Raw genomic sequence first — 27,802 nt, forward strand, 5'->3', positions numbered from 1 at the left:
TATGTAGTTGGATTGTGCAGCTTTATTTTATGACATTTAAGCAGACAGTATCATTATTCTCCTACAGAGGTTGTATGTAACCTCACCTTTTAACCTATGTGTTTATGTACATATGATAACAGAAGATACAGGATTAAATAGGTAAGAGCATAAAAAGGAATAGCAGTTGTAAAGATCAAATAACAAAAACATGAGTATTTGATTTATTACAAAAGCATTCACTTTAAAACGGGATGATAAATATAATTTTACTTTTGGCAAAATAATTATAACTAATTCAAATTTAAGACATTAAGAATAATGTTTTAGAATGCCTTTATTCTTTAATGAGTAGAAACAAAATCAAGTATTCCTAACAGTGTTAATAATTTCAAGAGTTATTAAGATATTTACCATAGGTTTTTAATCACACTTTATAATTGGACATTACATTTTATTCATTTTTGAGAACAAGATACAATCTTTGCAGGTTAATGTGTCAGATACTGTCTCTGTAAATATTTAAGGAATGTGGCTTTGTGTATGACGTTCAATGATATTGGAGAGAAGGTACGAACAAGGGTCTTTGACCAAGGTGAAAGCCAAGCATAACTTTTCATGACAGGTTTCTTCATGCAGACTGCCAAGGCAAATACACCAATCCAACAGACAAGCGAACGAACAACAAATACCAACGCGTTTCAGCTTCAACAAAACAAAAAAAACAATTTAATAACTTTAATTGAATATGCTATCCGCTGCCTATTTAATTTTCTTTAAATATCTTGCTTATATTCCAACGACTTTTCGAAATCTGTTTACTTACTGATGACTTTTTCTTCTCAAAGCCCATAGAGATTACACAGTACTCATAATAAGTACTTGTTTTAAGATCTCATTACACACACACACACACACACACACACTCTCACACACACACAGGTACATACATATCATTTATAGCACATGTTGATTCAAAGCCTGAAAATATCTTCTCTTATACTTGGTTAAAATTAAAGACTGTCAGTCTGTCTTCAAAAGTATCATATTCAGAAGAAACATTTCAAATTAAAGAAAGGTTTACAAAAGCACAGAGTTATGAAAGCAGAATGCTCGCAGTGAATTCCACATGCTTGAAAAGCACAAGGTAGGTAGCGGTGCTACATTAAGTCAAGCCACTATGATTTATTTTTTTCTTTCAGTGACACACATCAACTGAAAGCATTAAAAAAAAAACTGAAAAAAAAATAAAAATAAACTTAAGACAAGAATCAGACCATGGGTGTGACAGAAAAAAATTGAAAATGGAAAAAAAATTGTAGACATTCTGTATCTTGTCTATAAAGGTCCTACCCAATAAATTTTGTTCCTTGAGGCCCAAGCTGCAGGATTCGGCTAACCAAGCTCTCACCCTCATTTACAGGGGGAGGATTGGTAGGAAGATGCAGTTTACTGAATAACATCCATGCAGCAGGAAGAGAAACGAGAAGGGGAAATTGTGAACAAACTGTCCGTCACGACAGAGCCTGCCTGATTTGCACCCAAGTGCCACCTCAGAAAATGAATTAAATTTATTTTTCCTTTTTTTGTAAAATACCATATCACAGTGGATCATTTCCCTAAAATTTTTCTTTAAAAAGACATGTCCCCAAAGTAGCCATTTATTCAACGTGGTGCTATATAATTCTAGCATCTGTATGTTTTCCTAAGAACGGTGCCTTGACTTCCATGGGTACCACTAGGGTTCCGTGCACTTGCTGAGCAGAGAACATGCTTCTCAGTTAGTAAAAGCCTTCACCAGCAAACCGAGTTAAGGAAGTATCAGCCTATGAGCCTTTCACAGAATCACACAGCTTTGTGACCTCTGGCACTACACGAAAAGTATACTCGATCAGGTCAAACTGAGCAGTTTCAAGAGTTAACTCCTTGAGTTAACAAGGGTGAAGAAAGTCAAAGATGTGGTATGAGGGCCAAGGTTAAAATTGACAAAACAACTTACCCTAAAAATTGTGCCCCTGCAGGACCCATTTCTACCAGCCTACTGGCTAATCCCTCTCCTTCCACCATGGGGGGTGGGTTGGCCAGTTTATGTCTCTTTACCAAACGGCAGGTGATGCGGGTGGGAGCCGTACACTTGCGTGGAGGAATAATGATTCTCATCCCATGGTGACGGCTTCCTCTCATGGAGCCCCCTCTTGCGTCCACCATAAAGCTAACCAGAAACCTGCAGGGAGAAGATCAGAGGGTGAATCAGGGAGAGATGTAAACTGCCTGCACCGCCAAGTTGTGAAATTAAATGTTAAAGTTTAAAGCGACAGACAATGGAGCTACCATTTCCTCTCTTTAAAGATCAACTGGAAGTAAATACGGTGGAGTCACATCAAACATGCGCCGCTGAACTTGTGCACTCAGTAGAAACTGAGACACAACTTATTGTTGGTGGAACACAGTCCCCTAGCAGAAGCCAACCACTTTATGAGATGCTCAAATTGAAGGAACAGTGAATGTGTCAAAACTGGAATAAAAACTGGATATTAAAAGGACTCTTAGGCATTAAAAGATCTGTGGTCTTTGTGGGTGGGTTAAGGTATATTCAAGGGTCATTTTTCACTGTAAGTGGTTTTTGCCATATGCTGCCCACGGAATCGCTCTCCTCCACAAGTAAGATGAAACTCCACGGTATGTCTTAATATATACAACTCATAAAATGAATGTATATTTAATCATACCAGTACTAATTTTTACTATGATGAAGCAGCATATAAGAATAAAAGCAGGACATGACTAGATTTGCTAAGGTAATTTTGATGGAAAGGGATTAAATCTTTTCAGTATAAATATGGGTTTAAAAGCTGTATGAAACAACTTAACATTTGAATATTTTATACAGCATTATAAAAAATGCAACTTAGACTTCTAAGGAAATGTTGCTAAATTATATAATTCTGCCGTTAGCCTTTATATTAAAGCCAATAAGGAAAAAGAGCCTGCATGTAGATATGGAAATGTAAAGAAATTAACTGTGTCATATCTGGGTGGGAGCATAGTGGCATCCTTACTGTCTGTCATGTACGAGCACTCCCACCATCATCACAGAGTTATGAGCACTCTGCTAAACAAATCAACGAGCCCAAACAAAAGGAAGAGTTAAGGTCAGACAGGTAAATATGAACGTATCTTTGCATTCTAATTTCTACATTTGAAAATATACTTATTACTAGAACAGCATCAAATGTTGATAATTAGAAAATTGCTTGAACTCTTAGAGTTTTTCTGGGAGGAGAAAAAAATAACCCCATCCATCAAAATTCTTTACTATTTATTCATCTAAAAACAATACTAACATCCTGAAACAGGGTTTAAGACCTTGCATGGACTTCCTATCTGGTGACTCTTTTCTGAAGAGTGGCCTTTCAACAAAGGAAATTGGCCTGCAAGCCCTAGAGAGAGGTAATAGGATTGGGGACATTTTTCAGCTGATGAGATTTCTAGAACCAGCTCTGCTCATCAGTAAGGCACTCTCATCTTCACACCCTTTTGCTCACTTTGGATTTAACCATTTTACTCAGGATTAATTTATGTCTTTGATAATATTCTATCAATTTCTAGAGACTGGGACCACTATGATATTCAAGGTAAGAATGGAAAAGACTGACTATCTGAAAAACAAAAAGAAAACAAAAACCATTCCTCCCTAGTCAAAGAAAAAGACACTTGTTCCCTTATACAAGGGTTCACATGAATTGTTTCCAATGCTAAATGCTAGGAAGCTCACTTGAAATTGCTCTGGGCTGCCTACATTTTCTTAGACATATACACATTCAACAGCTACATGTTCAGTAACAAAGGCAATATGACAATATCATAAGATAAAATATGATCTTGCCCTGCATTTAGTAGTTAAAATCAACTTGTCATTGGGAATCATAGTAACAGAATGTATTAAAAATGACACAGGACAAACTCTGGGATTGAGGATTCAGTTGTGTTAGTACAAACACACACTGGAGTGTTCCCAGGGGAATGTTTGTCATGGAAACAGCTGAGTCTCAACAATAGAGACAGTAATTCTGATTAGCTCTGCCTTGTTCACTGCTTGACCTGCAGAACTGAGTACAGTTCCAGCACAAAACAGACACATGATAAATGTTGATCAAATAAATCAATGAACACAACTATTTTGCCATGTGTGCTTAGAAACTGTGTGAGACTTAGTTACTAATCCTAATAGATGGATCGACAGATAGAAAGAACACATGGACAGCTGACTATAGATGAGCAGTCTGAAGGTAACGTAAGATTTATCAGTATTAATATAAAAATATCCCAGCTATAAAGAATATCAGAACCAAATGGAAAAAAATATTATGGCTAAGATGATTTTAACAACAAACTGGAAGAGTCCTTTTTCTATGTTCTGCATAGCACATAGCGTATGTGTATGCTATGTGTCAATAGCGTATGGTTGGTGCTCACTAACAACCATTTATGGTTCTAGGGCTTCCAACTTCATAGGGTCAAGAGACTGAGGAGAGGTGGAACTATCTGTTAAACAGGACATGGGTCCTATTATTCAATAACATTATAAAATACAGTGATTTGTTTTCCAAACTCATTCCTTACATATTCTGTCCAAAAAAAAAAAAAGTCATGCAATATAAGTTATAGAAACAAATTAAAAGGTGATATATAATATTAATATTCGTATCTTACTAACATTTAAACTACAGCATGAATTCTACAAATGATCCTAAAACTAATACATGAATATTTCTAGATTTAGGAACAGCAAGATGACAAATGCTGATACACTACAGACACTGACACAATCTAACTGTAAAAAAAAGTCACATAAACTAAAAATACAAAAAGGATGGTTCACATAAAGGACACAGTTATCACCTTGAATCATACTGAGGAAGTGGAGAAGAATAGCTGCAAAATAATTTAGAGAGCAAATGGGAAAAATTAATGTAAGATAATTAGGAGCAAGCAACAGAAAATGTCAATGACAAGCAAAGCAAAAATAAAAACTGTCACAAAATGAAACCGAGGCATTTGGCATTTGTGAGACAACCTGGAAAAATATTTGCCTTATGGCTGTATAAACTACTCTACAGACCTGGCAAAAGTGAAATATTTTCAAGTGCACACCAGGTCTATATTTCCTTTTCAAATAAATTCACACTAGCTGCCATTACTTTTGTTTTCCTGCACATGTCTATTGTGTCTATTATCTTCAATAAAGTTCAAGGGGAAGGGGACATAACTTGAGTATTCAAATACTTCATTGTCTCCAATGTATGGGAAACTCCACGTCTGATTTTATTATCCTATGTTTTCTCAGCTTCTCAGTTTACTAAATTAAACCCTAGTACTTGTCTTTCATTTAGAGAGAGTACAAAGTAATGCTTCTAGGCCTTTGTAACACGGTGTCAATTCACCAAGCTTTATCCAAAAAACTCTTTGACATGTCTGCCTTCCGAATGTATCCCAGATATTTTATATTTTACTTCTCAAATCTGATTTTTTTTTTGCTTTTGCAATTTTAGATTCATATACATCTAAACTGTATAAATATTTTAAGCAATTTCAAATGAGTATTAATTCAAGGTTTTTCTAGTTGAGTTAAAGAAATGCAATGTTGATGACTCAATGCTCACCATACAATGTATAATTTATAAAGCACTTTCATGTAAATTATTCCCATTTGAATGACATTGCATTGATTTGTTTCTCAGAATTGTGGTGTTACCTGGCCAAAGTCTACCACGGTACTTTAAATAACCTGAGCATTCCTTTGAGTCTCAGACTTTTGTCTATAAAAAGGGGGTAATAATACCTATCTCACAGTGTCATTTTAGGGTTCACATAAATGTTAAATGAGACAACACATGTAAAAGATTTAGCACAATGCCAGGTACATGACAATAAATACATATATGTTAGCTATTAACAATTTAATTAGAAGCAACACAAAATACTTCATGTAATACACAAGGTACTTCATAAATGTTAATTATTGTTAATTTATCTAATTCCAAACTAGTCCGCTCTTGTCCTTGATCACAATTAACTTACAGCCTAAATGCCAATTTCAAAGGCAAAAATACCTTGAGATAGTCATTATTTTAATGAATTAATTTTTTTCTGTTTATATGGATGTCAATTATCTCAAGTTTCAATTACCTACAGGTGAAGAATCCAGTATCTAAAAATATACTGATATATCAATTCAGTAACTGAAACGGGTCCCCTTTTCGCCTCCTGCCTTAAATTCCATTGACCAGTGAGGCAGCCCGAAGAGGCTGTTTGATGGGCGTTTGACCACAGAACTTCCAGTGTACAGACATTTGTACCTTCAACTTTTTAAATATAAATTCATTTTCCTTTTAAATTCATTTCCTGTTTTCCAATTATAATTTAATACAACTTAACTGCAATTATATTTTAGGAATGCAAAAGGTACTGACTGTTGATTGGAAGTTCAAGTTTAATCATCTGTCAAATCAAAGGCCTGTATCATATGAGAAAAAAATGAGAACATCAGAGCTGACTGCTTATTTGGAAACTAAATATTTTGGAGACATTGTTGTATCATAAGAAGCGAAGCACAAAATCAGTGAGGTAAATTAACAGAAATACCTACATATTTAATTTTTTATTGAAAAGAAAAATCAGATACCAGAAAAAAAAATCATTTGAAATTCCAATGAAGAAAAATGACTATGTTTAAAAATTTTTTTTTAAAAATCTTATTAAAAAGGAAATTTTTGAAAAGGAAAATTAAAGACATAGATAATCAGAATAGCCAGGAAAGCTTGCCATACTCATAATTTAATTATTTTTTCCCAACACTGTGCTTTTATCAATAAAAATACACAGATTTGCTTAGGAAAAAACATTTACTAAGGATTTGCAAATACATGTCACATATACTCACTAATGAGTACATATTTCTTTTTATTTTTCTGTAGAGACTAGGTCTAGCTATTTTGCCCAAGTTGGTCTCAAACTCACAGCCTCAAGCAATCCTCCCACCTTGGCCTCCCAAAGTGCTAGGATTATAGGCGTGAGCCACTGCACCTGGATCATATTTCATATGTGAATATATTTATATATGAAGCTTTTCAACATGAATTTGTAACTATAAACAATAAATACAATGTTAAGTAATTAATCAAGAAAAGTGGCATTTAGACTACTTACCCAGAATGAACAGGGCTTGAGACAAGATTGACATTGTCTAAGGTGTCTGCAGCCCAGCTGTAATGTCTGAGAGAATCTGAATCAAATTCTCTTGTGAATGTTAGATGCTGAAAAATAAAAAGTTATATCATATCAATAACCCACGTAAGACTGGTTTTCTCTACATGTATAAAATACATTTGTATTCCTCTTTATGTCTGGATAGACTAATATTTAAAATAAACAATTTTTAAGTTCTCTTTTATTGGTATATGTTAAAATTTGAGTACACAAATATTAAAAAATAAAGTCTACTAATATACTGCATTATTTCAATCTTTTAAGAAAGTACCTTGGGTAACTGGCATGGCAAAGAAATATCACAGAACTAATTCCAAGTATAATTTTAAGCACTTCAACACATCTCCAAATGAATCCTACAAGAGTTGTAAAATTGTTCCCAATTTTTTCATTTTTATTTTCCTCAAAATAAAAATTAAAAATTCAATCTTGATGACTTCTGATTCCAAGTGGGCTAGAATACCTAGCAGCAGGCTAGTGCTTTTGTCCAATAAACCAGATAAAATACAGAAATGGTATCTGAAGGCAGCATTGGGCAGCTGAGGCATAGAGAACTAAAAGAACTACAGGCAAAGTTTTATGATGCTTCGCTTTATTGAGCTTCACAGATACTGAGGTTTTTTTCTTTACAAACTGAAGATCTGTAGCAACCTGTGTCAAGCAAGTCTATTGGTGTCATTTTTCTAACAGCATATGCTCACTTTGTGTCTCTATGTCATGTTAAGATAATATTTCATACTTTTTCATTATTATTAACATCTGTTATGGTGATCTGTGATCAGTGATCTACTGTAATTGTTTGGGGGCACCATGAGCCATGCCCATAGAAGACAGCAAACTTAATCCATGAATCTTGTGTGTGTTCTGACTGCTCCACCACTGGCTGTTCCTCCTTGGGCCTCTCTACTCCCTGAGACACAACAATATGGAAATTAGGCCAATTAATAACCCTACAATGGCCTCTAAGTGTTCAAGTGAAAGGTAGAGCTGAGGTCTCTCACTTTAAATCAAAAACCAGAAATGATTAAGCTTAGTGAGGAAGGCATGTTGAAAGCCAAGACAGGCTGAAAGCTAGACCTCTTATACCAGTTAGCCAAGTTGAAAATGCAAAAGAAAAGTTTCCGAGGGAAATTAAAGTGCTCCTCCAGGGAACACATAAATAATAAGAATGTCCAATAACCTTGTTGCTGATAATGGAAGAAAGTTTAGTGGTCTGAATAGAAGATCATATCAGCTACAACATTCCTTTAAGCCAAAGCCTAATCCAGAGCAAGGCCCTAACTCTCTTCAATTCTATGAAGGCGGAGAGAGGTGAAGAAGCTGCAGAAGAAAAGTTGGAAGCTAGCAGAGGTTATTCATGAAGTTTGAGAAAAGAAGACATCTCCATCAAATAAAAGTACAAGGTGAAGCTACAAATGCTGATGTAGAAGCTGAAGCAAGTTATCTAGATAACTGATGAAGGTGGGTACACCGGACAGCTGAAACAAGTTATTTAGAAGCGCTAGCTAATATCATTGATGAAGGTGGGGGGGGGGTACACCAAACAGCCAAAACAAGTTATCTAGAAGCTCTAATATAATTGATGAAGGCTGGGGGGGGGGGTACACCAAACAGCTGAAACAAGCCATCTAGAAGCTCTAGCTAATATACCTAAGGTGGGATACACCAGACAGCTGAAACGAGTTACCTAGAAGCGCTAGCTAATATAATTGATGAAGGTGGGTACACCAAACAGCTGAAACAAGTTATCTAGAAGCACTAGCTCATATAACTAAGGTGGGGGGGGTACACCAAACAGCTGAAACAAGTTATCTGGAAGCTCTAGCTAATATAATTGATGAGGGTGGGTACACCAAACAGCAGATTTTCAATGTACAAGAAACAGCCTTATACTGTATTGGAAGAAGATGCTATCTAGGACTTTCTTTTCTTTTCCTTTTTTAAAGAGACAAGATCTTGCTATATGGCCCAGGCTGGTCTTGAATTTCTGGGCTCAAGCAATCCTCCTGCCTCAGCCTCCTGAGTATCTGGGACTATAGGCATGAATCACTGCAGCCTCCTCTTCATCTAAGACTTTCATAGTTAGAGAGGAGAAGTCAATGCCTGGTTTCCAGGCTTCAAAGCACAGGCTGACTCTCGTTAAAGGCTAATACAACTGGTGACTTTAAGTTGAAGCTAATGCTCATTTATCATTCCAAAAATCCTGCTAAATCTACTCTGCCTATGCTCTGTAAATATTAATAGAATAAAAAAGCCTGGATGACAGCACATCTATTTACAGCATGGTTTACTGAATATATTTAAGCCCACTGTTGAGACCTACTGTTCAGAAGAAAAGATTCCTTTTAAAAAATATTACTGCTTATTGACAACGTACCTAGTCACCCATGAGCTCTGATGGAGATGTACAAGGAAATTAATGCCGTTTTCATGCCTGCTAACAGAGCATCCATTCTGCAGCCCATGGATCAAGGAGCAAGTTTGACTTTCAAGTCTTATTAAGAAGTACATTTCATCAGGCTGTAGCTGCCATACATAGTGATTCCTCTGATGGATCTAGGCTAAGTAAATCAAAAACCTTTTGGAAAGGATTCACCATTCTACATGCCATTAAGAACATTTGTGATTCATGGAAGGAGGTCAAAATATCAACATAAACAAGAGTTTGGAAAAAGTTAATTCCAAACCTCATGGATGACTTTGAGGGTTCAAGACTTCAGTGGAGGATGTTACTGCAGATGAGGTGGAAACAGCGAGAGAACTAGAAGTGGAGCCCGAAGATGTGACTGAACTGCTGCAATCTCATGATCACACCGGAAAGAATGAGGAGTTGCTTCTTATGTATAAGCAAAGAAAGTAGTTTCTTGAGATGGAACGTACTCCTGGTGAAGATGTTGTGAACATTGTTGAAATGACAACAAAGGGTTTAGAATATTCCATGAACTTAGTTGATAAAGCAGTGGCAGGGTTTGAGAGGACTGACTCCAATTTTGAAAGAAGTTCTACTGCAAATAAAATGCTATCAAATAACATCACATGCTACAGATAAACCTTTCATGAAAAGAAGAGTCAATTGATCTGTCAAACTTCACTGTTGCCTTATTTTAAGAAATTGCCACAGCCACCCCAACCTTCAGCAACCACCACCCTGATCAGTCAGCAGCCACCAACATCGAGGCCAGAGGCTCCACCAGCAAAAAGATTACAACTCACTGGAGGCTCACATGTTGTATTTTTTATCAATAAAGTATTTTTAATTAAGGTATGTACATTTTTATACATAATGCTATTACACACTTAATAGACTATAGTATAGTGTAAACATAACCTTTATATGTACTGGGAAACCAAAAAATTTGTGTGACTCACTTTATTGCAATATTCGCTTTATTTCAGTGGTCTGGAACCGAATCTGCAGTATCTAAGAGGTATGTCTGTATATTTTGGAGGGGGAACATCTTGAAGCGTTGAGCTTTTTGTTGCCATTTTTCACTTGGGGACATTTGTCAGTTACTGATGCAGATTTGGGTTTTTTTACCTACAGGGGTCACTGCTGGTGAATAGAAAAACCAGGAGAGTTTTGGTAGAGATTTGGATGGCCTCAAGCATGCTACAGTTTTCCACCAAGAACATTTGCTGAATTCTGGGGCTGTGCAGAACAGGAAGCTAAAAACCTAACCAGAAATATCTCTGAAAAGCATAATGGAGCCTTTTGGCAGCTTAATGAGAAAATGATTTAAGAGTTTAGAACTTATGATGGAGAGGGGACTCGAAGACCATACCAGGATTTTAAATAAAGATGCTGGAAGAGCCAGGGAGCAACCAGAGGTAGTATGAGCTTTAGCAGGGCTGCCAACTGGCTTTATTTCAGCAAAATCTTGATTGGATTAAAATGATCATCTGCTACTCTGTTTGACTAGCAGAGAGAGGGTGAACATTCTCTGCAGGGATATATCGCCATCAGGTGTGCCTATAATTTTTTATACACCATGTCCAGCATAAAATGAAAAACTACCAAGCATGGCCAGAATATATGGACAAAAAAATTGAAAAACAAAACAAAACCAAACCAGATAGACACTATATAAGCAGACTTCCACCCAAGTCATCTAGATTTTGAGGTATGCTAATAAGAACTTTACAATAACTATGATTAATGTTTAAGAAAATAGGGGGAAAGATAGAGAAAATAAACTAAAAGGTATAGAATTCAATAAAACAGGAGCATATATATAAGAAAGAATCAAATGAGCATTTGTTTAGTTCTAAATACAATGTCAGTTCTTCACTTAGATAGAATAGGAAACAGGGTTAATAAATTAGAACCACAACTGGAAAAATATACAAAATGAAGCATAGGTTAAAAAAAAACAGTTGGAAATACAGAAAACAGTGCTAGATGTGGAACACAGTGACAGATTTTAACATAGGTGTAATTAGACACTCAGATACATAAGAGAAGAAAATAAGGCAAAAGCTATATTTGAAAAGATAATGGCTATGAATTCCAAATCTGATGAAAGATATCATCATCCCACAGACCAAAAATAAATCTCAATTTTTGTCCTGCCAAAGATCTGCTTCCTACTGAAACTCTAGTAAAATGACAGCCAAGTATTTAAAAACACAAAGAACAAAGAGAATAAGAGAAAAGACATGAGCAGAGACACAGAAGGATTAGTTGCAATTCTCTTTAAAAAGTGATTCGACCTCCATAATCCCTTCACTGATTTATTGGTTGCCATATCATGACACCCCCCCACCCAACAACAAGAAGCCTGGCAGAAGACGAGAGGCATAGGCACCAGAGGGGCAGAAGGTCAGAAGGCCAGAAACACTATACTGAAAATGAGGATTGTATTCTGGATGTTCAGACCCCACCTTCTTCCTTTACTGGCCTCCCGGACAGTCAGGGACAGAGCCTCTAGGCAGAAAATACGAAATCTCTGAGGATTCTGACCTGTCCATTGGAATCTCCCACTGACACATCCCAGGCTTATTATTTCAGTGGAAATCAGGGATAAACACCACGCAGCGAGTGTCCAGTGAGCTTATTAAATGAGCAGACAGCCAAGAGCCAGGAAATAGCTGAGAAAAGGATTTAATGTGAAAAAAACAAAATAAACCAACAGGCAAACAGAACAAAAGCAAACTGGAGGAAACAGAGGCTTTTCAGGAAAAAAACAAAATTTTTCACTAATATCCAGAAAAAGATGAGATCTTTTTATGATAATAGCTTAAAAAGAGAGAGACATTTAGAGAAAAAAGAACTCTTAGAAAGTAACAAATAGCATTAAAATTTTTTTTAAAACCCAGAAATTTGGGGGAAATGTTTAAAAATAGAAAATAGGAGAGAAAATATAAGAAATCAAATGATCAGTTCAGAAGGTTCAAATCCTCCTTCCCCCTTTCAAACAAAGTAGTTCTAGAAAGAAAAAAATAATGAAAATAGAGGAGAAGAAATCAAGTAAACAATTTAAGAAACTTTCCCAGAACTGAAGCTTTAAGTTCCCAGAGTAAAATGGGCCTCTGCGTAGCCAGATGAATAGAGATGCCACTAAGGCACATCATCATGAAATTTCAGAAACTGGAGACAAAGACAGATCCTATAAACATAGAGAAAAAAATTATCATAGATAGAGACTTCTGTCAGACTTTTAACAGCAAAAACTGAAGGTAAATGTAATAGAGCAATTTCTTTGACGTTCTGAGAAAAAATGATTTTCCACTCAGAATTTTATAACCAGCTAGACCAAAAAAAAATGTGAAAATAGAAAGATATTTTTAGATATATAACACCTTAAAATATATATTTCTCATGTACTCTCTAAGGAAACTATTGGAAGATGTACTCTCCACCAAAGTGACGGACTAAACCAAGAAAAAGGAAGGCATGGAATTCAACACAAGAGAAAACAAAAGGAATTTTCATGGTGATGATGAAGGAAGACCCAAGAGGGCACCTGTGCAGTGGACCTACAAAAAAAGTGACAAGTAAGAAAACTCTAAGATAGATAAGTATTAACAAATGAGACAGACAGAACACCTAATAGGTGTGAACATAACGAAAGAGTTTGTGGGTTGGACTAGTGACATGTACAGAGGACACCTGGCAAGTGAAAAACTTCAAGGGATGATAGAATATTGTGCTGAAAAGGAAAAGCAATCATAATATAAGCCACATCTGTGAATGGCATTTACGTAAGCATAACAACATAAGCACCAACTACTGATATAACCCAAATAAAATACAAACTGCTTTGGGAAATGAGAGGATAGGAAGTGTATTTGTGAGGGGAGGTATGGAAAATAATTGAAGCTTCATCTTCCATTTGGGGAAGTCAATAAATAAACTCCAGAAATGGAGAAAAATCAACAAGAAGCAACATCCGTGTATTATTTAGAGACATAGAAGCATAATAAGAGTCATCAAAAAGTATTCCAAGCAGTTGTCTCTGGAGAGGAGAAACCAGGGACTGTATATAGGGATTCTATATACAGTGTTTTCCTAACAAATGTGTCTTGCAGAATGATATGACTTTTTATTTATTTGTGTAACTTTGAAAATAATAAAACCTAACTTTAAATACTCGTAATTACACAAATTTAAAAAATAGTCCTCATATCAAATCAAAAAATAATTTGTAGGGCACTTATGTGCAAGTCATTATCTTACTTAGGCCTGAGGAAAATGCAAAAATGAATGAGGAACAGTGTTGTCTGTAGGTACTGAGAGACGACATATACAGTGCAATTAAAAGTCTAACCAGAGTCCATAGAACCAAAACCCTAACCCCAAAAGAGCAATAAACCACTTCAGAAAGTTTCCAAATTCTATATGGGTTAACCAAAGATGAGGTGCTGGTTTGAGTCTGGCCTTATTTACCCATTATTACACTGACTTTTGCAGGCCCCAACCAACCAATCAACCAACCTTCAGAGAAGGGCAAACTATCTAATACAAAGCGTTGCTTGAATTTTTGGGGCAGGAGTTGGGTGGGAGAGAAACTACAATTCTTATATTTGAAGTTATTCTTCACAAAGTTCCATTTTTAAAAAAAGTTCTGATAAATAATATCATTCCTCTGTAATTACAGTGAATTATTTACCTTTGGTACTCTTAGAAACATGCACTGGTGACATTAATTATTGAAACAATTACTTATATCACTCAAAAAGGTATCACCACCATCATGTAATATTTATCCAGGCTGGAGTGAGCCAGGACACGGATTCACATCCCTTTGAGTCCTTTCTTAACTTTCTACTCTTGTAATGCTTTGCCACTCATTAAAGCTTTGTCAGAACACAAATGAACAAATGTCATGCTTGATCAAAACAATAAGCTATATGACTCAGTATCTGTCCCAAACATTAACACTTACATGTGTTTTCAGATGCCTTAGTAATACTTTCTTCTGAGTTTGGTTTTCTTTTTCATAGAGGTTTGCTCACATTTTGGGCAAATCTAACTAAATTTTAATAACCTAAATACAGGCAAAAAAAAAAAATACTCTTCCTATAGTGCATCCATCTACATACAAAATAAGGCAGGTCAACTGAACCGATGATTTTACAGATAGATACTGAATTGGTAGCTTCATTTCCAAGCTACCTGTCTCTGAATACTTATTTCTAGAGACTAACATTTACTTACAACCGAAATGAGAAATTTCAACCATTTTGTTATTTTAATAAACAATATAAATTGCAAAACGTTCTGACATTTTCCCAGGCACAGGCACCACAATACCAACGAAAAGCCTCACCTCCATTTCGTTACTGAACAAATAGATACTTAAAATGAGAAACGGGGCACGGTATATAAGGACGGTTAAAGACGAACCAGACCGGGCTCTTAAGTCTCCTGCAGCGAGGAGGGTGGTTCCCAGGGTTTAATGGAAAAAGCTTGGCTTTGACGTTGAGTCACACACTTAGATTTGGAAATTGCCTTTGCCGCTTGTTAATAGAAAACACTTCTTTCCCACTCCTGGGCTTTCCATTTTGGAAAGTCAACTCGATTGTGTAACTGCGGGCCTCTCCCTGCCCCTTGGTATTCACTTTGGCCTGGAACCGTGCAGAGATTTATCTGAGCGGCGGACTCGGGGAAGGTGGCCGGGGAGCCTCTGCTCACATCCAGCTTGCATTCTCCTGGGCCTGAGCGGGGTCACAGAGAAGGGGCGAACTCCTCTGCCGCCCACAGCCTCGCCCCGAGAGGGCTGCTCCCGCCTGAGTGGGGGAGGGGGCCTATTTCAGGGCTCAGTCACTAATCCAGCCCCCAGCCCGGCTTCCATCAGGGATAAAAAAGATATTTTGCCACTGAGCTTTCCTTAACTTTACTTATTGAAAGCCCCTTCGGAGATGCCCCACCATCGCTTGCTGGTTTTGTGATCCTTAGCATGTTTCTCGATTTTTCTCAGTCTCAGCTTCCTGCTTTTCAAATGAAGGATTGTTTGATATGGAGATTAAATGAAAATGTATGTCACTAGTCTGGCACTAATGCTGGTGTTGGTATGGAATTATAATAATGTCTCCTTATATATGTAAAGTCTTTTATACTTTTCAAAGGACTTTCACTTACATAAACTCACTTGTTAAAATCCGATAATTAATGGAGGAAAACAGCAAAAACAAAAATATTACAGTCCCAGAACTGGGCCTTTACAGTTATAAACACAAGATGCTTATATCAAACGAACAGAGCCCATTCAGTTATAAGAATGCAAATGCCTAGGTCTTCCTTATTGACTCAAAAATGTTTAAGTTCCTTTGTTAACAGCAATAACACAACTAACTGTGTATCAATTCAATGGCAAGGACTGTCCTAGGCTTTTATACTCATTTGTTCTTTGAGTCTTCAGAACCTATTAGACCTGGGAGTAATACACCCATTTTATAGATGAGGAAACTGAGGTTTAGATAGACTTCAAAAATTTGGCAACACAAAGTCAACACCTAGCACTGGGTGGCTTTAGTAGAACACTATGTTGAAGAAAAATTCACATTGACATAATAAGACCTTTTACTCTCACGTCAAAAATAAAATGAATAAGCATACCATTTTTCATTTTGGAAGTGATGTCAAGGATACTATTAAAAATCAAAATGCACATTATTTACTAGAGCCCAAAGCCTGACTAATCATGATATCACTGTCTCTAAGAGCTTAATACTTTCCAAAAATAGTTTCTCACTGGCCCTATTCATCAGAGGAAAGAGGAGAACAAGTACACACTGGCCTTACAAACGACGACACACCCAAATGTCCAGGTCTGGAAATAAATGTCTGGGCATGGAAGAAAAGAGGCAGGGGCAAGAAAGTGTTTGCAAGAGAATTAAAAAAAAAAAAAGAACGAAAGATAAATCCAATTAACTCCAATATTAGGTAATTCTCCAGGTTGCTGTCTGTCAACACCCAGTGTTGGACCACACCAGTTAAGGTCAGGCCTGACTCTGTGGTTTCCTTGTCAGCTTTGCCACCTCTGGGAGATGGTAGTCCTGCAAATTAACTGGTGGCCTTGATAAGCTAATGTTAATGGCATCCGGTAGACCTCACAATAACAGGTCATACGCAACCCAGTTTTGGAAAATTGTAAACATGACTTAGTTGAGTAACATTTGGATGATGTAATCAGACTGGGAGCCCAGGAAAGCAAAGGCTTGTCAAGGATAACTTCACCCTACGGCCACGAGTTGGACAGGAACAAGGCAGAAGGAACCCGTGTGGGTGCCAGTTCCCCCACACAAAGAATAAGACAACTTGGGTTTGAGTTAGGCTGTGTCACTCCACAGCCCAGTGTAGTGGCAAGTCAAAACCTCACTGAACTTCTATGTCTGCATTAAAGTGATGGGTCGATAGTATTAACTGCCCCGATTCATTGTGGAAAAGAATGACCCAGTAATGTGAAAGTGATTTGAAAATTCTAAATTGCTATAAAACAAAAACACGGATAATAATAATTTAATACTCCTAGAGTAGGAGTATTTAATAACTAAAATAATTTATTTCTTAAATGTATATCATGTTGGATCCCTCTATATAGATATTTAGGATAGAATTATGCTTTTCAGAACATAGGGAGAAGTTAGAGCAGCCCGCTGGATTAACAAACAATAACAGCGGTGTTTTTGCAAAATATTTGTCTATACATTAACTTTTCCCATGGCTAATATGCTTTACTAAGATCTGCCATACTCTGCTTAGGAGAGTGGCACTCCTGCCCAGTGAGAATGAGGTCAAGCACCCATCAGACCTACGGCCTATTCTCAGCCCTACCACCTAAGAGCTGTGTGACACTGTATCTGTGAAGTGGAAGTGATGATACCCATTTCATACGGTAGCTGAAAGCATGAAAAGAGATGATCCATTTAACAGAATGCTGTCACAGAGACTGGACTAAGTATTATAACTACTGTGACCTACAATGGATATTGAGTGAAATGGCAGACTGTTACTCAAATAGATAGTGGTTTGGACATCTAACGAAACCACTTGGAAAAATTCTTTTAAGAAACGGATTCTATAAAGAAAACCTAATTCAAGTAGCAAAATAAAATAAAAATTAAAGGCCTACTATAACAGGGAAAGCAGGTCTTTTTTCCCCTAAAATATTTCTTTTCTTGAAATGATTATCTTAAGATTTATTTTATTTGAGGCTAGAATATAAACTGTAAAGAAGCTTGGCTCTTTGGGATTTCCAAAGCTGATTGATTTCAAGAAAATCTGGCTATGAACTTCAACAAAAGGTGGTCAATTAAGGACAGCAGGGAAGCTGAACATGTCAGCATGTCAATACCCACTTCAAGATGTCTAAACTAACCGCACCACCTTAAGTCAGTCACAATACCAACCTCTCTGCCTGACAAAAATCTGTAATCTTGCTGACCAATCTTTGAGAGGTGTTGAATGGAGCACCTGAGTAATGCTGGCGAAGCACTTTGAGGAGAGAAAGCAGCATATTAAATGTCACTAGTCCAAGGTGCTTATCTTCCAGGGGACTATCTCTAGCAAATCTTTAATCTGAGGCTGGCTACCTTTTGCCACGGTGCACACTTCTGAACGTCCCTCCCCTTAGAAATTAGCTTAAGTGAAAGAAACAGGAAGACTAATTTGCTGGTAGGGATGGGGGATAGGGGTGGAATGGTGTGGAGAGGTAGAGGAGGAAAAACTATCAGCATAGCCCGACTTTTGGATTAGGTAATTCTTCTCCTTTTCCAGTACTGAGATAATTGAAACTGCCTAGATCTTGAAAAAACAAATATATACTTTCTTCTGAAGAACTCTCCAATTTGTATACTACTTGCTAATGTATCAAACAGTACTTTGCACATTATATGACTAAATATACCTGAAATCATCCTTAGCGTCAAAAAAGACCAAATTCAATCCAAAGGAACAGGAATCCTAGTCTATGAGTAAGAAGAGTTACGGAGTAGATGCCATGGTAGGTATGTGGTGGCTATAACGAGGCCTCCAATGTCACTCACAGAACACTGTCCACAGTCAACATTCAAACAGCCAATGCAAGTGTTTACACCATACTTTAGTTAAACCTTCTAAACTGGTCACTATTTGAAAGCTTGCCACTAGTCCCCTCAGGCATAAACCATGTGGGCAAACCCCATCTGAAAGGGAAAGTCTGCAAAGGAAACCAATCTAATCAGAGAGAGGGAGCAGGGGCAAGCAGCTATCCTATTCTTCTCTTTCCATAGACACACTGCCCCTACATCAACAGAAATGTAAGGACATGGAAGGTGATTATTTTACAGTGATCACTTGGCAAGGGGCTCTTTTCTAAAATCTTTTTGTTTGGAAATACCCAAGTTTATAGCTATTTTCTTAAATCATAACTCCTTATCTGCTCTTTCTTTTGTTAAAGTTGTTTGTTTATTTCTAGAGAGAAAGCATAAAACAATAGAATTTCAAGGTTGAATGGTACTTTAAGATGCTACAAGACTTTCTATGCTGCCATTGATACGTGGTTGTTCACACTAGGTTTGACTACCACCAATGGCAAGTATGTTGGTGAAGACAGAAACCCAAACTAAACTGGTTTAAGACACTCCTTCCTTAAAGATGGGGGAAGATTGAAATTAAATTAGTGGTTTATATGGCAACAAAAACTGGGTGGTGCTAACTTTAGGCGTGGCTGAATCCAGCCACAGCTCAAATGGTGGTAGGAATCATTTGTCTTCAAGTTCTACTCCCAGCAGCTTTGGGCTTATGTCATTTTTATAGCTTAGCAACCCCAATGGAGGATTTCTTTCCCAAAAGGATAGACAAAGTCTCAAATTTGATTCTTGCCAGTTTGGCTCAGATTTCACTTTTTACCCTAATCACTGTAATTCAGGAAAAGGAATGCTCTAAATGGCCTGATTTGGATTTCGCCCTTGGAGAACAGGAAGGTTTTATGCCCCCTCTAAACCACATTGACTGAGAAACAGGTCGGGGTGGGATTTGACCATCAGACCCCAGCACTGCCACCAAAATGGGTATATACAGAAAGCCAAATGGGTATATGTAGGCAGAAACAACCCACATCCATAAGCGACTTCTGTTCTTCTCCCATCTTTGAGTGACTCAACAAAAAAGTGTATTGAATTTTACATTTCTGTTTACAGTATACACCCTTTGGTTTTATAACTACTTCTCGGGTCATTCAAAGGAAGTGAAAGTAATTAATTATTAAATAGTTAGCCTGCTAAATATTTGAAACTGCTATCATACCTTCTACCTTATATCTATCTAAAGGGCAAATATTTCCATTCCTTAATTGATGCCTTTCATGGCATAATTTTTAGCCCTCCCCATCGCAGCAGGCCTTTGATTTTAGCTTTTACTATTCATAACCTGTTACTGAATATAATTTGTCAGTTCTTTTTAAAGCACATGAAATAATAAGAATTTATTAGAATTATAAATAAGCATAATGAAGAACACTTGTGTCTAAATAGAATTTTTTATGCTAAAAAAAATGGACTAAGATGATGGTTTTGCATCCCTATTAAAAATACTAACAAGTACAGGATCCCGGAGGGCAGCTTTTGGGCTTCTTTCTCATGCTGAGCAATGCGCTGTATAGAGTAGGGGTTAGAAGGAGGCACCCTGGAGCCAGATGGCCAATGACTCTGCTATTCACAAGCTGTCCCTCTTTTCCAGGCCTCAGTTTCTTCACCTTTCTAATGGGGTTAAGAAATTATCTTATAGGGCTGTTTTGAAATGTATACAAGTTAATCCTGGTAAAACACTTAGAATAGCTCCTGGCACACAGTAGGAGCTCAAAATTAGCTGTTTTCACCATCACCACCATTATGTTCCCTGACACTTAGGCACCGAGTGAATAGCATTCCATTTATGTAATGAGGATTGGCTGGTCTGGCTCACACACAGTATTGTGTACTAAGTGCATAAGCCATACCAGACAGGTGCTTTCAATAATTACGTCAGAACAAATGAAAGCGCCACCCTCATTACATTCATCCCAGACAGCCGAGCTTCTGTTTACACTCATCCCTTTTCTCTATTTATTAACTTCTATTTGGAAAGGGATGGTGCTAAGTACAGATGTTGCTCTAAGGCAATGTGACATATACACAAATCTGAGCTTATGAAACAACATTAGATGTTCACTGATCAATATACACAAAGCTTCTACTCAGAGTTGCCTTAAATCAGTGGTTACTAACTCAAGGTGCATCCCAGAATTGCCGGAGGACTCCAACAAAATACACAGGCCCAGGAACCCAGCCACGGAGATTCCAATTCCACAGGCATCTTGTTTTTCAAAGAGCCACAGGTGATTCCACAGGGGCCGCTCAGTGCACCCCCAGTTAAAAATGCTGACTATGAATCAGTGGCTTTCAAACCTAGATGCCCAGCCTCCACCCAGACCAAAGGAAACAGGAACTGAGCCATCGGCTTTTTAAAAGGTCTCCAGGTAATTTTCACAAGCAGTCAGGATTAAGAGTCTCCACTTTAAATAATAAGGTCATCTGACAAAGCTAAGATATGATTCTATTTACCTATACATTTTCAGAAGCATATCTACAGGTGACTTTTGATTAACAGGTAAAGGGAAGGTAAAAGAACAGGGAGTTCACAGATAACCCCTACACAGTAAAAAGAGTCTACTCTTGACTATCCAGGAGTGAACTAAGTGGTTCACACACTCATCAGGACTCCGGCCCAGTAGGGAACCGGGACAAGTTTACTTCCCCCAACCCTCTTCCCCAGCCTGGCATCCACAAGTGCCTCCAGCCAGCACAGGTTCACTAGGAACAGGGTGGGTGGGGGAAGGCTGCACTAAGCACCCTGCGTCTCAGCTGCACTTTAACCGTGGTTAATGAGCAAACTGATTAATCAGCAGGATCACAGAGGCAACTCTACTTGGAATGAGTGAGGTCTACTCTCGTGGAAACAGAGAAGCCCATACAGAGTTCACTTTTATTCATTTTCCACCCTTACTTGTCAAAGTAACTTTACCTGGGCCATGACAGGGTAGTTTTAAATCTGTCATGTATCATTGCTTTAGGAATTGCGAATATTTCAGATTTCTTTCATGCTTTCTGATGAAATTACTACTGTGGAGAAACTACGTTTTGAAATTCATAAACGCAGAGTTAGAGGAATAAAAGATAAACTAATAATTTTTTATCATTTAATTCTAGTAGAAAGTGTTTAAATGCACTTCTGAAGTAAATGCCTCTCATTAGTCCTGCAGTGTAAAGAGACTCTTCTTTCTGACAGCTTCTCTTTTGAGGACTTCCCTCTCCCTCTCTTCTATAATAAATGAGATGCCAGAGACTAAAAACATTAATACACTTCTCTCAGAATTTGTTTTCCCCCTTCCGCCAAGTTTTTATTTTGAAGACATTCATACAAATAAAAATGTTGAAAAAACTGTATAAAGCATATCTATGTACCTTCCACCTAGATTCAACAATTAACAGTAATATATTTACTTTATGTCTTTCTCCACACACCCTATTTTTGGCTGAATCATTTGAAAATAGTTGACTTAGTGATTACTTAATTCCTGAAAACTTCAGCATGCATATCTCTAGAACAGAGATTTTCTTCAAGAAGCTTCAATACAATTATCCCTGCTAAGAAAATTATCAACAATCAATTTCCTAATAATATATATATATATATATCTTCAGTATATGTTCAAATGCCCCCAACTTTTCCTAAAATGTCTTTAATGCTTTTCATTTTTACCCCAAATCTCTTGCCAATGTACGATGGTTTTGTGTGGAGTGTTATGTGCTCATTAAACATGCTAGTTCCCCAAGGAATGCGGTCAGTCCATGGGATACTCCACAGTCATTAAAGCGACTTTCTGTTTCTACAGTTATCAGCTTAAGATCAATTTCTGAAGGTTTCAAGATGTCCTATGCCTTCCTTTCCTCTGACTCTCTGTTCTACAGAAGTGTTCATGACGTTCACAAAGGTGTTTTTGAAATGGAAGCAACAACAAACTGACTACAAGAACATCAGTTTTACCTCAAAAGGTTCTCCTTCTTTTATTTCTTTTCATAAAAGCTTAGATCCGAGCAAATGCTGCTCCTCCAATCTACCAGAGTAAGCAAATCTTGGTAATCGCTAACAGGCAATGGTGTGAGAACCCCCAGAAGCCTGTTTGTAGCCTTGTAGCACCACAAACTCCTGTGTTTTACTTTAACATTGACGTGCACAAGTTGGGTGGTAGAGCAAGTGTGGTGGAGACGGTGGTGGTGATGGGGAGGTCAGGGTGGCTGTGGTGGTGGTGGTGGTGGTGGTGGTCCTAGTTTCAGGCACTTGCCCTAAAGCAAGTTTATATTCAGAAATATAAACTATAATTAGGTTTGATCAGAATCCCTCGGCACGTTTTACAAAAGAGCATAGTGTCACTGATACCCAAGGAGTCTCCTTTCCCCTGCGATTTTGTAAGTTTTATGGGGTTTCCCTGGGGCATGGAAAATAACAGGCATTTTTTGCACTTAGAAGTGTTATCAATATACCCACTAACATCTCATTTCAATTGGGAAGATGAAGAGAGCAAGATTACCATGCTAGGATAATGACCACAGCCAACCAAGCAGAAAATCTCAACCAATGCTTTGAAATATACCCAAGAGTTTAATTTCATTACTTGAGACAAAGTGCTTTCTCTAGTGCTAACATCCACATAAACTCATGACATGCTACTGCAAACTCATGACATGCTACTGCACTTATAACCATTTTACAAAGGGTTTTTTTGGTCTGACCAAACACTGAATAGCCACTGTATTCACCTCTGTAAGGCCTGCTTGCTAAGAATGTTCTAGAGTGTAAAGTAAGAAAATATTGATTGTAGGTCCCTGTGAAGTATAACGCATAGTCTATATGTCTGGACGTCAGCATCTCCAGACACGTGGGAGTCCCAAAAGTCTGACTACCCATTTGTTCAACCTCTAACTTAGCTAAGTGACTATCACATGTTCACCTGCTCCAATTCACCTTCATTGTACAGTGAATAAAAAGTCCAATATGATTTTGCCAATTATTTACATTGTTTAAATATTATAAGCCACCTTCAAAATTAGATTATGGTCCAGAGTTTCATCCATCCTCAAAATCACTACTGTGCACATGTAAAACCAGGTATTGTCTGTGTGTGTATAAAAATTATTCTAACACCATCCTGAGCCCAGATGTAGCAGTACTATGTTGTTGGCACTTCTTGTATCAACCCAGTATCTATTTAACCACAATTATTGGAAAGAAAAAATTGCACAAACACCAAATGAATCTGGAAGAGATTCTGGTAGAAAGTGAAATACTATTACATTTCACCACACTAACCTCCAAACTACCATCACAGGCAGTTTTCAAACTAAAAGAACAAAAAACATGACCAGTCTCATCTTTAACTGCTTGTTAAAAACAATTCTAACAAAGTCTAAAACACATACATAGTTTGTTTAGCAAAATAAAACATGTGGTTAACGTCAGCAACTTCAGCTATCAATGATTATTAACTATTAAAAAAATTTTAAATAGATTTGACCTAGAGATGAAAAGATATCTATGCTTTTTCTAGGACTTCCTGAGTTTCTCTCTGTAGAAATTTAGGACTCACCTGCAGAAGATAGGAATATTTCTGTTTATGGTACAATTGATTTTTTTTTTCCTTTAACCAGCCAGTACCAGAAGATTCACAAATGCAAAATCAAACATGCAGAAATGTATTTTTTTGTCACAGGACATAGAGCTTGATTCAGTCATATAAATAAAAGTTTAACAATCAAAGACTATTTCAAAAAGAACGCATACCTGCTCTTTGGATGGCACAAGGAGTTCTTCAATCATCATGCTGTCTCGCGCATACGAGCTTCTGTTCAAGGTGTAAGACCTATCCGAACTGAAGGAGCGGAGGCTGTTGTATTTACAGTTAACCATTCAACAGTGGTAGATGATGATGAGATGAATAAAAGAAAATTAATGCATGCAACTTGAAGAACAGGCAAGATGGCTAAAAATATCGATAAAAGTTGCTCTTGAAAGGACACCAAAAATAAAACCCCTTATATTTGAGAAATGTCTCAAGTGTAGATAACCTCACGATCAGGTTTTGTTTAAAATGAGGCCAATTTTGAGACGATGAAATGTATGAAAACTTTGGATGTTTCACTATGAAGATGAACCACCATGACTCTAGATAATTGATAACTGCAGAGATTTCCTAGGGTAAGACCTAATGTTAGAGTCTCCTCTCTTTCTGAATGGAATTATGTCTGCTGTCAGTGGGTCTGTTTATAAGTCTTTGGGAGCTAGACAGGAGTTTAACATTTTGAGAGCTCTGGTTTGCAGTTACCACTCATGGAAACATCAAAAAGGAAGTAGTGTTATGATTACATTTTGCATGATCCTCTTAGCCATTTTTTTGGTCTTGAGGAAACATTCAAATTCCAAGTATGGTTATTTCGTCTTTCCTGCAAATATTCTGTCTTTCCTTGCGCTACTCTTTTGTTTCTCCTTCTACTGTTCTACTTTCCAGCCTCTCTCAAATCCTCCATAGGTCCGTCTAAACTAAAACCCAATAGACTAAGGGACTGTGGGAGAACAGCTCTGCCATGTCACCCTAGTGGCCTTGCACATACGACCTAGGTCATGCAGGCAAAGGCAGGGACTGCAGGTAATCTGAGTCCTGGCAAACACCCCGTGATCTTCCTGGAACACAGAGGATGGAGGCTCATGAGAAGCTACTGCAAGGTCATCTGCCACTCATCTCCCTGTCTCACCTGGGAGTCTGTCACAAGATGGCTTTTCATCACCTCTTTCTAATGAGGTCTGAGGCTTCCCATCGTGTCCTCCTTGGAACAGAGATACAGAATGTAAAACTGCTTAGCTGATGTCTAGAACTGGCTCCTCAGCCATGGAGTATGCATAACTAGCACTGCAGATGCCCAGTCCCTTTTGTTTTGGTGTCCTGTCCTTTTTGGTGTAGGGGACAAAGACCACAGGAAGTCAGCACCTTTCACTTCCTTTAACTGCCTATATAATTAAAAAACCACTTGGATCTAAAAGTGGCTTGTTGTATCTTTACCAGTTGAATCAGGCAGACCTTGGCTTTTGCCTTGCCTTATGTGTGCTTGACAGGGAAAGAACAAAGAAGAAGTAAATAATAAATTATTCCTGCTTTGCATAAAACGGTTTCTTTTCCCCATTGCCCACTATACTAACGATAACCTGAAAGTGGATATTCTTATATCAAGATGCAAAGGTCTCTGATATTCTGGGAATCATTCTAAGAGTCTACACAGATGGGTAGGTACATTCTTCTGGGATTAGAGCCTTAGCTTCCACTGGAATCTCATGTAGACTTCTCTGATTCTAAAACAACCCTCATTCTACAGTCATTATTTAGTATATTCAGCAAATATTCACTAAATGGCTATTTTGAGTATTACTCCTGCACAGAGGAGCTTATCTAGGAAGTCATGTGACTCTGACCACTTGCACAGTCGGGCCCTCTGTGGTCAATCATGTGACCTATTACTCTTCCTTCCCCCCATTACAGCTGTGAGCATTTCTTTCAGTTACTCCTGTTTCTAGTTCCTTACCTTCTCCTAAATACAGCAGAAGCTTCCTAAGAGCAGGAATTTTCTAACTCAACACTGTCCAACAGAACTTTGTGCTCTGATGGAGATGTCCTAAATCAGTGCTGTCCAATAACAGTGGCCACTGGCCACACAGGCTACTGAGCACTTGAAGTGTGGCTAGAATGACTTAACCAAATTGAATTTTATTTAATTTTAACTTAAATAGTCATAGATGGCTAGTGGCTACACTATTAGTGCAGCCTCTAAGTACTCAGGGCAATGTTCCATTTTACTCCAGTGATGTGATTTGAGAGGCATTTGGAAGCTCTCTGCATTGGACATTCATTTCTTTAAATTACAGTTTCCACAGCGTGGTAGGTTAACACGGTAGGACGTGAGACAGTTTTATGGTATATGTGGACACTTAAAAGGTTTTAAAAAATAATTATTCATTTTAATTCCAGTGTTTAAGTATATCCAAAATTTGTTGATACTTTTTAAACATCTCTTCCTTCTTTTAATTTGTAGGTGAGTGCCAACTGCAGAACAGAGCCCAGAACTGGGAACTACCAATAACAGAAAGGCCTAAAGATGTCTTCATTTTACATAATGTCTACAGTTCCTACTCTTGATCTTTCCAGACCAATTTACATTAGACAGATGGAGCCCATTAAATCCATCAAGCTTCACTCTGAATCCTTAATACTTCGAATTACTTTGAACTACTAAAATTAGAGATTATTTGCATGGGGGTATGGAAAACATTAAATTGTTTTTAACTAAGGTCAACTATATTATTTGTAGCCATCAGTATACCCTAAGTGTTAAATGCAGGAAGTGTTAGGAAAAACATGCCTCAGAATTCTAAAATTATACTAATATACCTAGCACAGCTCAAATAAAACAGCAACTAGCAAAAACAGCCTGCCCTTCAAATCAGGACTTGCTCTTTAAACCCAGTGAAATGTCTTTAATTATTGCATGCACTATGCAAAATGTGTTAAGGGAAAGAAATTCCTCAAGTATTCAGTCAATCTGCGTAAGTAACATGTCTTTATTATGCATTGCTTTCTTGCTAATTTTCTCAGAATCACAATATTTTCACTGATTTTTCTAAAGCTGAGCAGAAAAACAAAAAAGCACAATGCAGCACATCACAGCACATCGCAAATCACATCACATCACAATGCTGAAGAAAATTAAAATGAGAAAATGAGCCAGGGAAGGGCAGAGGAACACTGTAAAAGTGCCAGGTCTTCTTACCTGATCTTGGGACTATTTTAAAGTATTTTTAGGAAAAAAAAAAAAAAAAAAGAACAGGAGAGATAGAAAGCAAAAAAATCAGACAGGGAAAAAAGAAAAAAAAATGTTATGGTTGAATGGACTACACATTTAATGTATTTCTTTTTAAATGTTACACTCAGAATATTTTACTTGGTAATACTCTACTCTAACAATGTGCTAAAACTTATTGGCTTTATGGATT

At 37.3% G+C, this 27,802-nt stretch overlaps 1 protein-coding gene across 5 annotated transcripts in view; it reads right to left on the reverse strand.

Moving 5' to 3' along the window:
* Positions 1-27,802, reverse strand: part of ANK3 (ankyrin 3) — a 618,703-nt gene that overhangs the window by 71,880 nt on the left and 519,021 nt on the right. For 4 of the 5 annotated variants that reach the window (XM_045568777.1, XM_045568776.1, XM_045568774.1 and 1 more), the window contains 3 exons: positions 24,548-24,650; positions 7,189-7,295; positions 1,979-2,203 (listed from right to left, as the gene is read on the reverse strand). In XM_045568777.1, coding sequence (XP_045424733.1) covers positions 1,979-2,203; positions 7,189-7,295; positions 24,548-24,650 — 435 coding nt within the window. The remainder of the gene's footprint in view (positions 1-1,978; positions 2,204-7,188; positions 7,296-24,547; positions 24,651-27,802) is intronic. The other variant, XM_045568773.1, reaches the window with a different exon arrangement.

The sequence above is a fragment of the Lemur catta genome, chromosome 14, assembly GCF_020740605.2.
Source record: "Lemur catta isolate mLemCat1 chromosome 14, mLemCat1.pri, whole genome shotgun sequence".
NCBI classification, from domain to species: Eukaryota; Metazoa; Chordata; class Mammalia; order Primates; family Lemuridae; genus Lemur; species Lemur catta.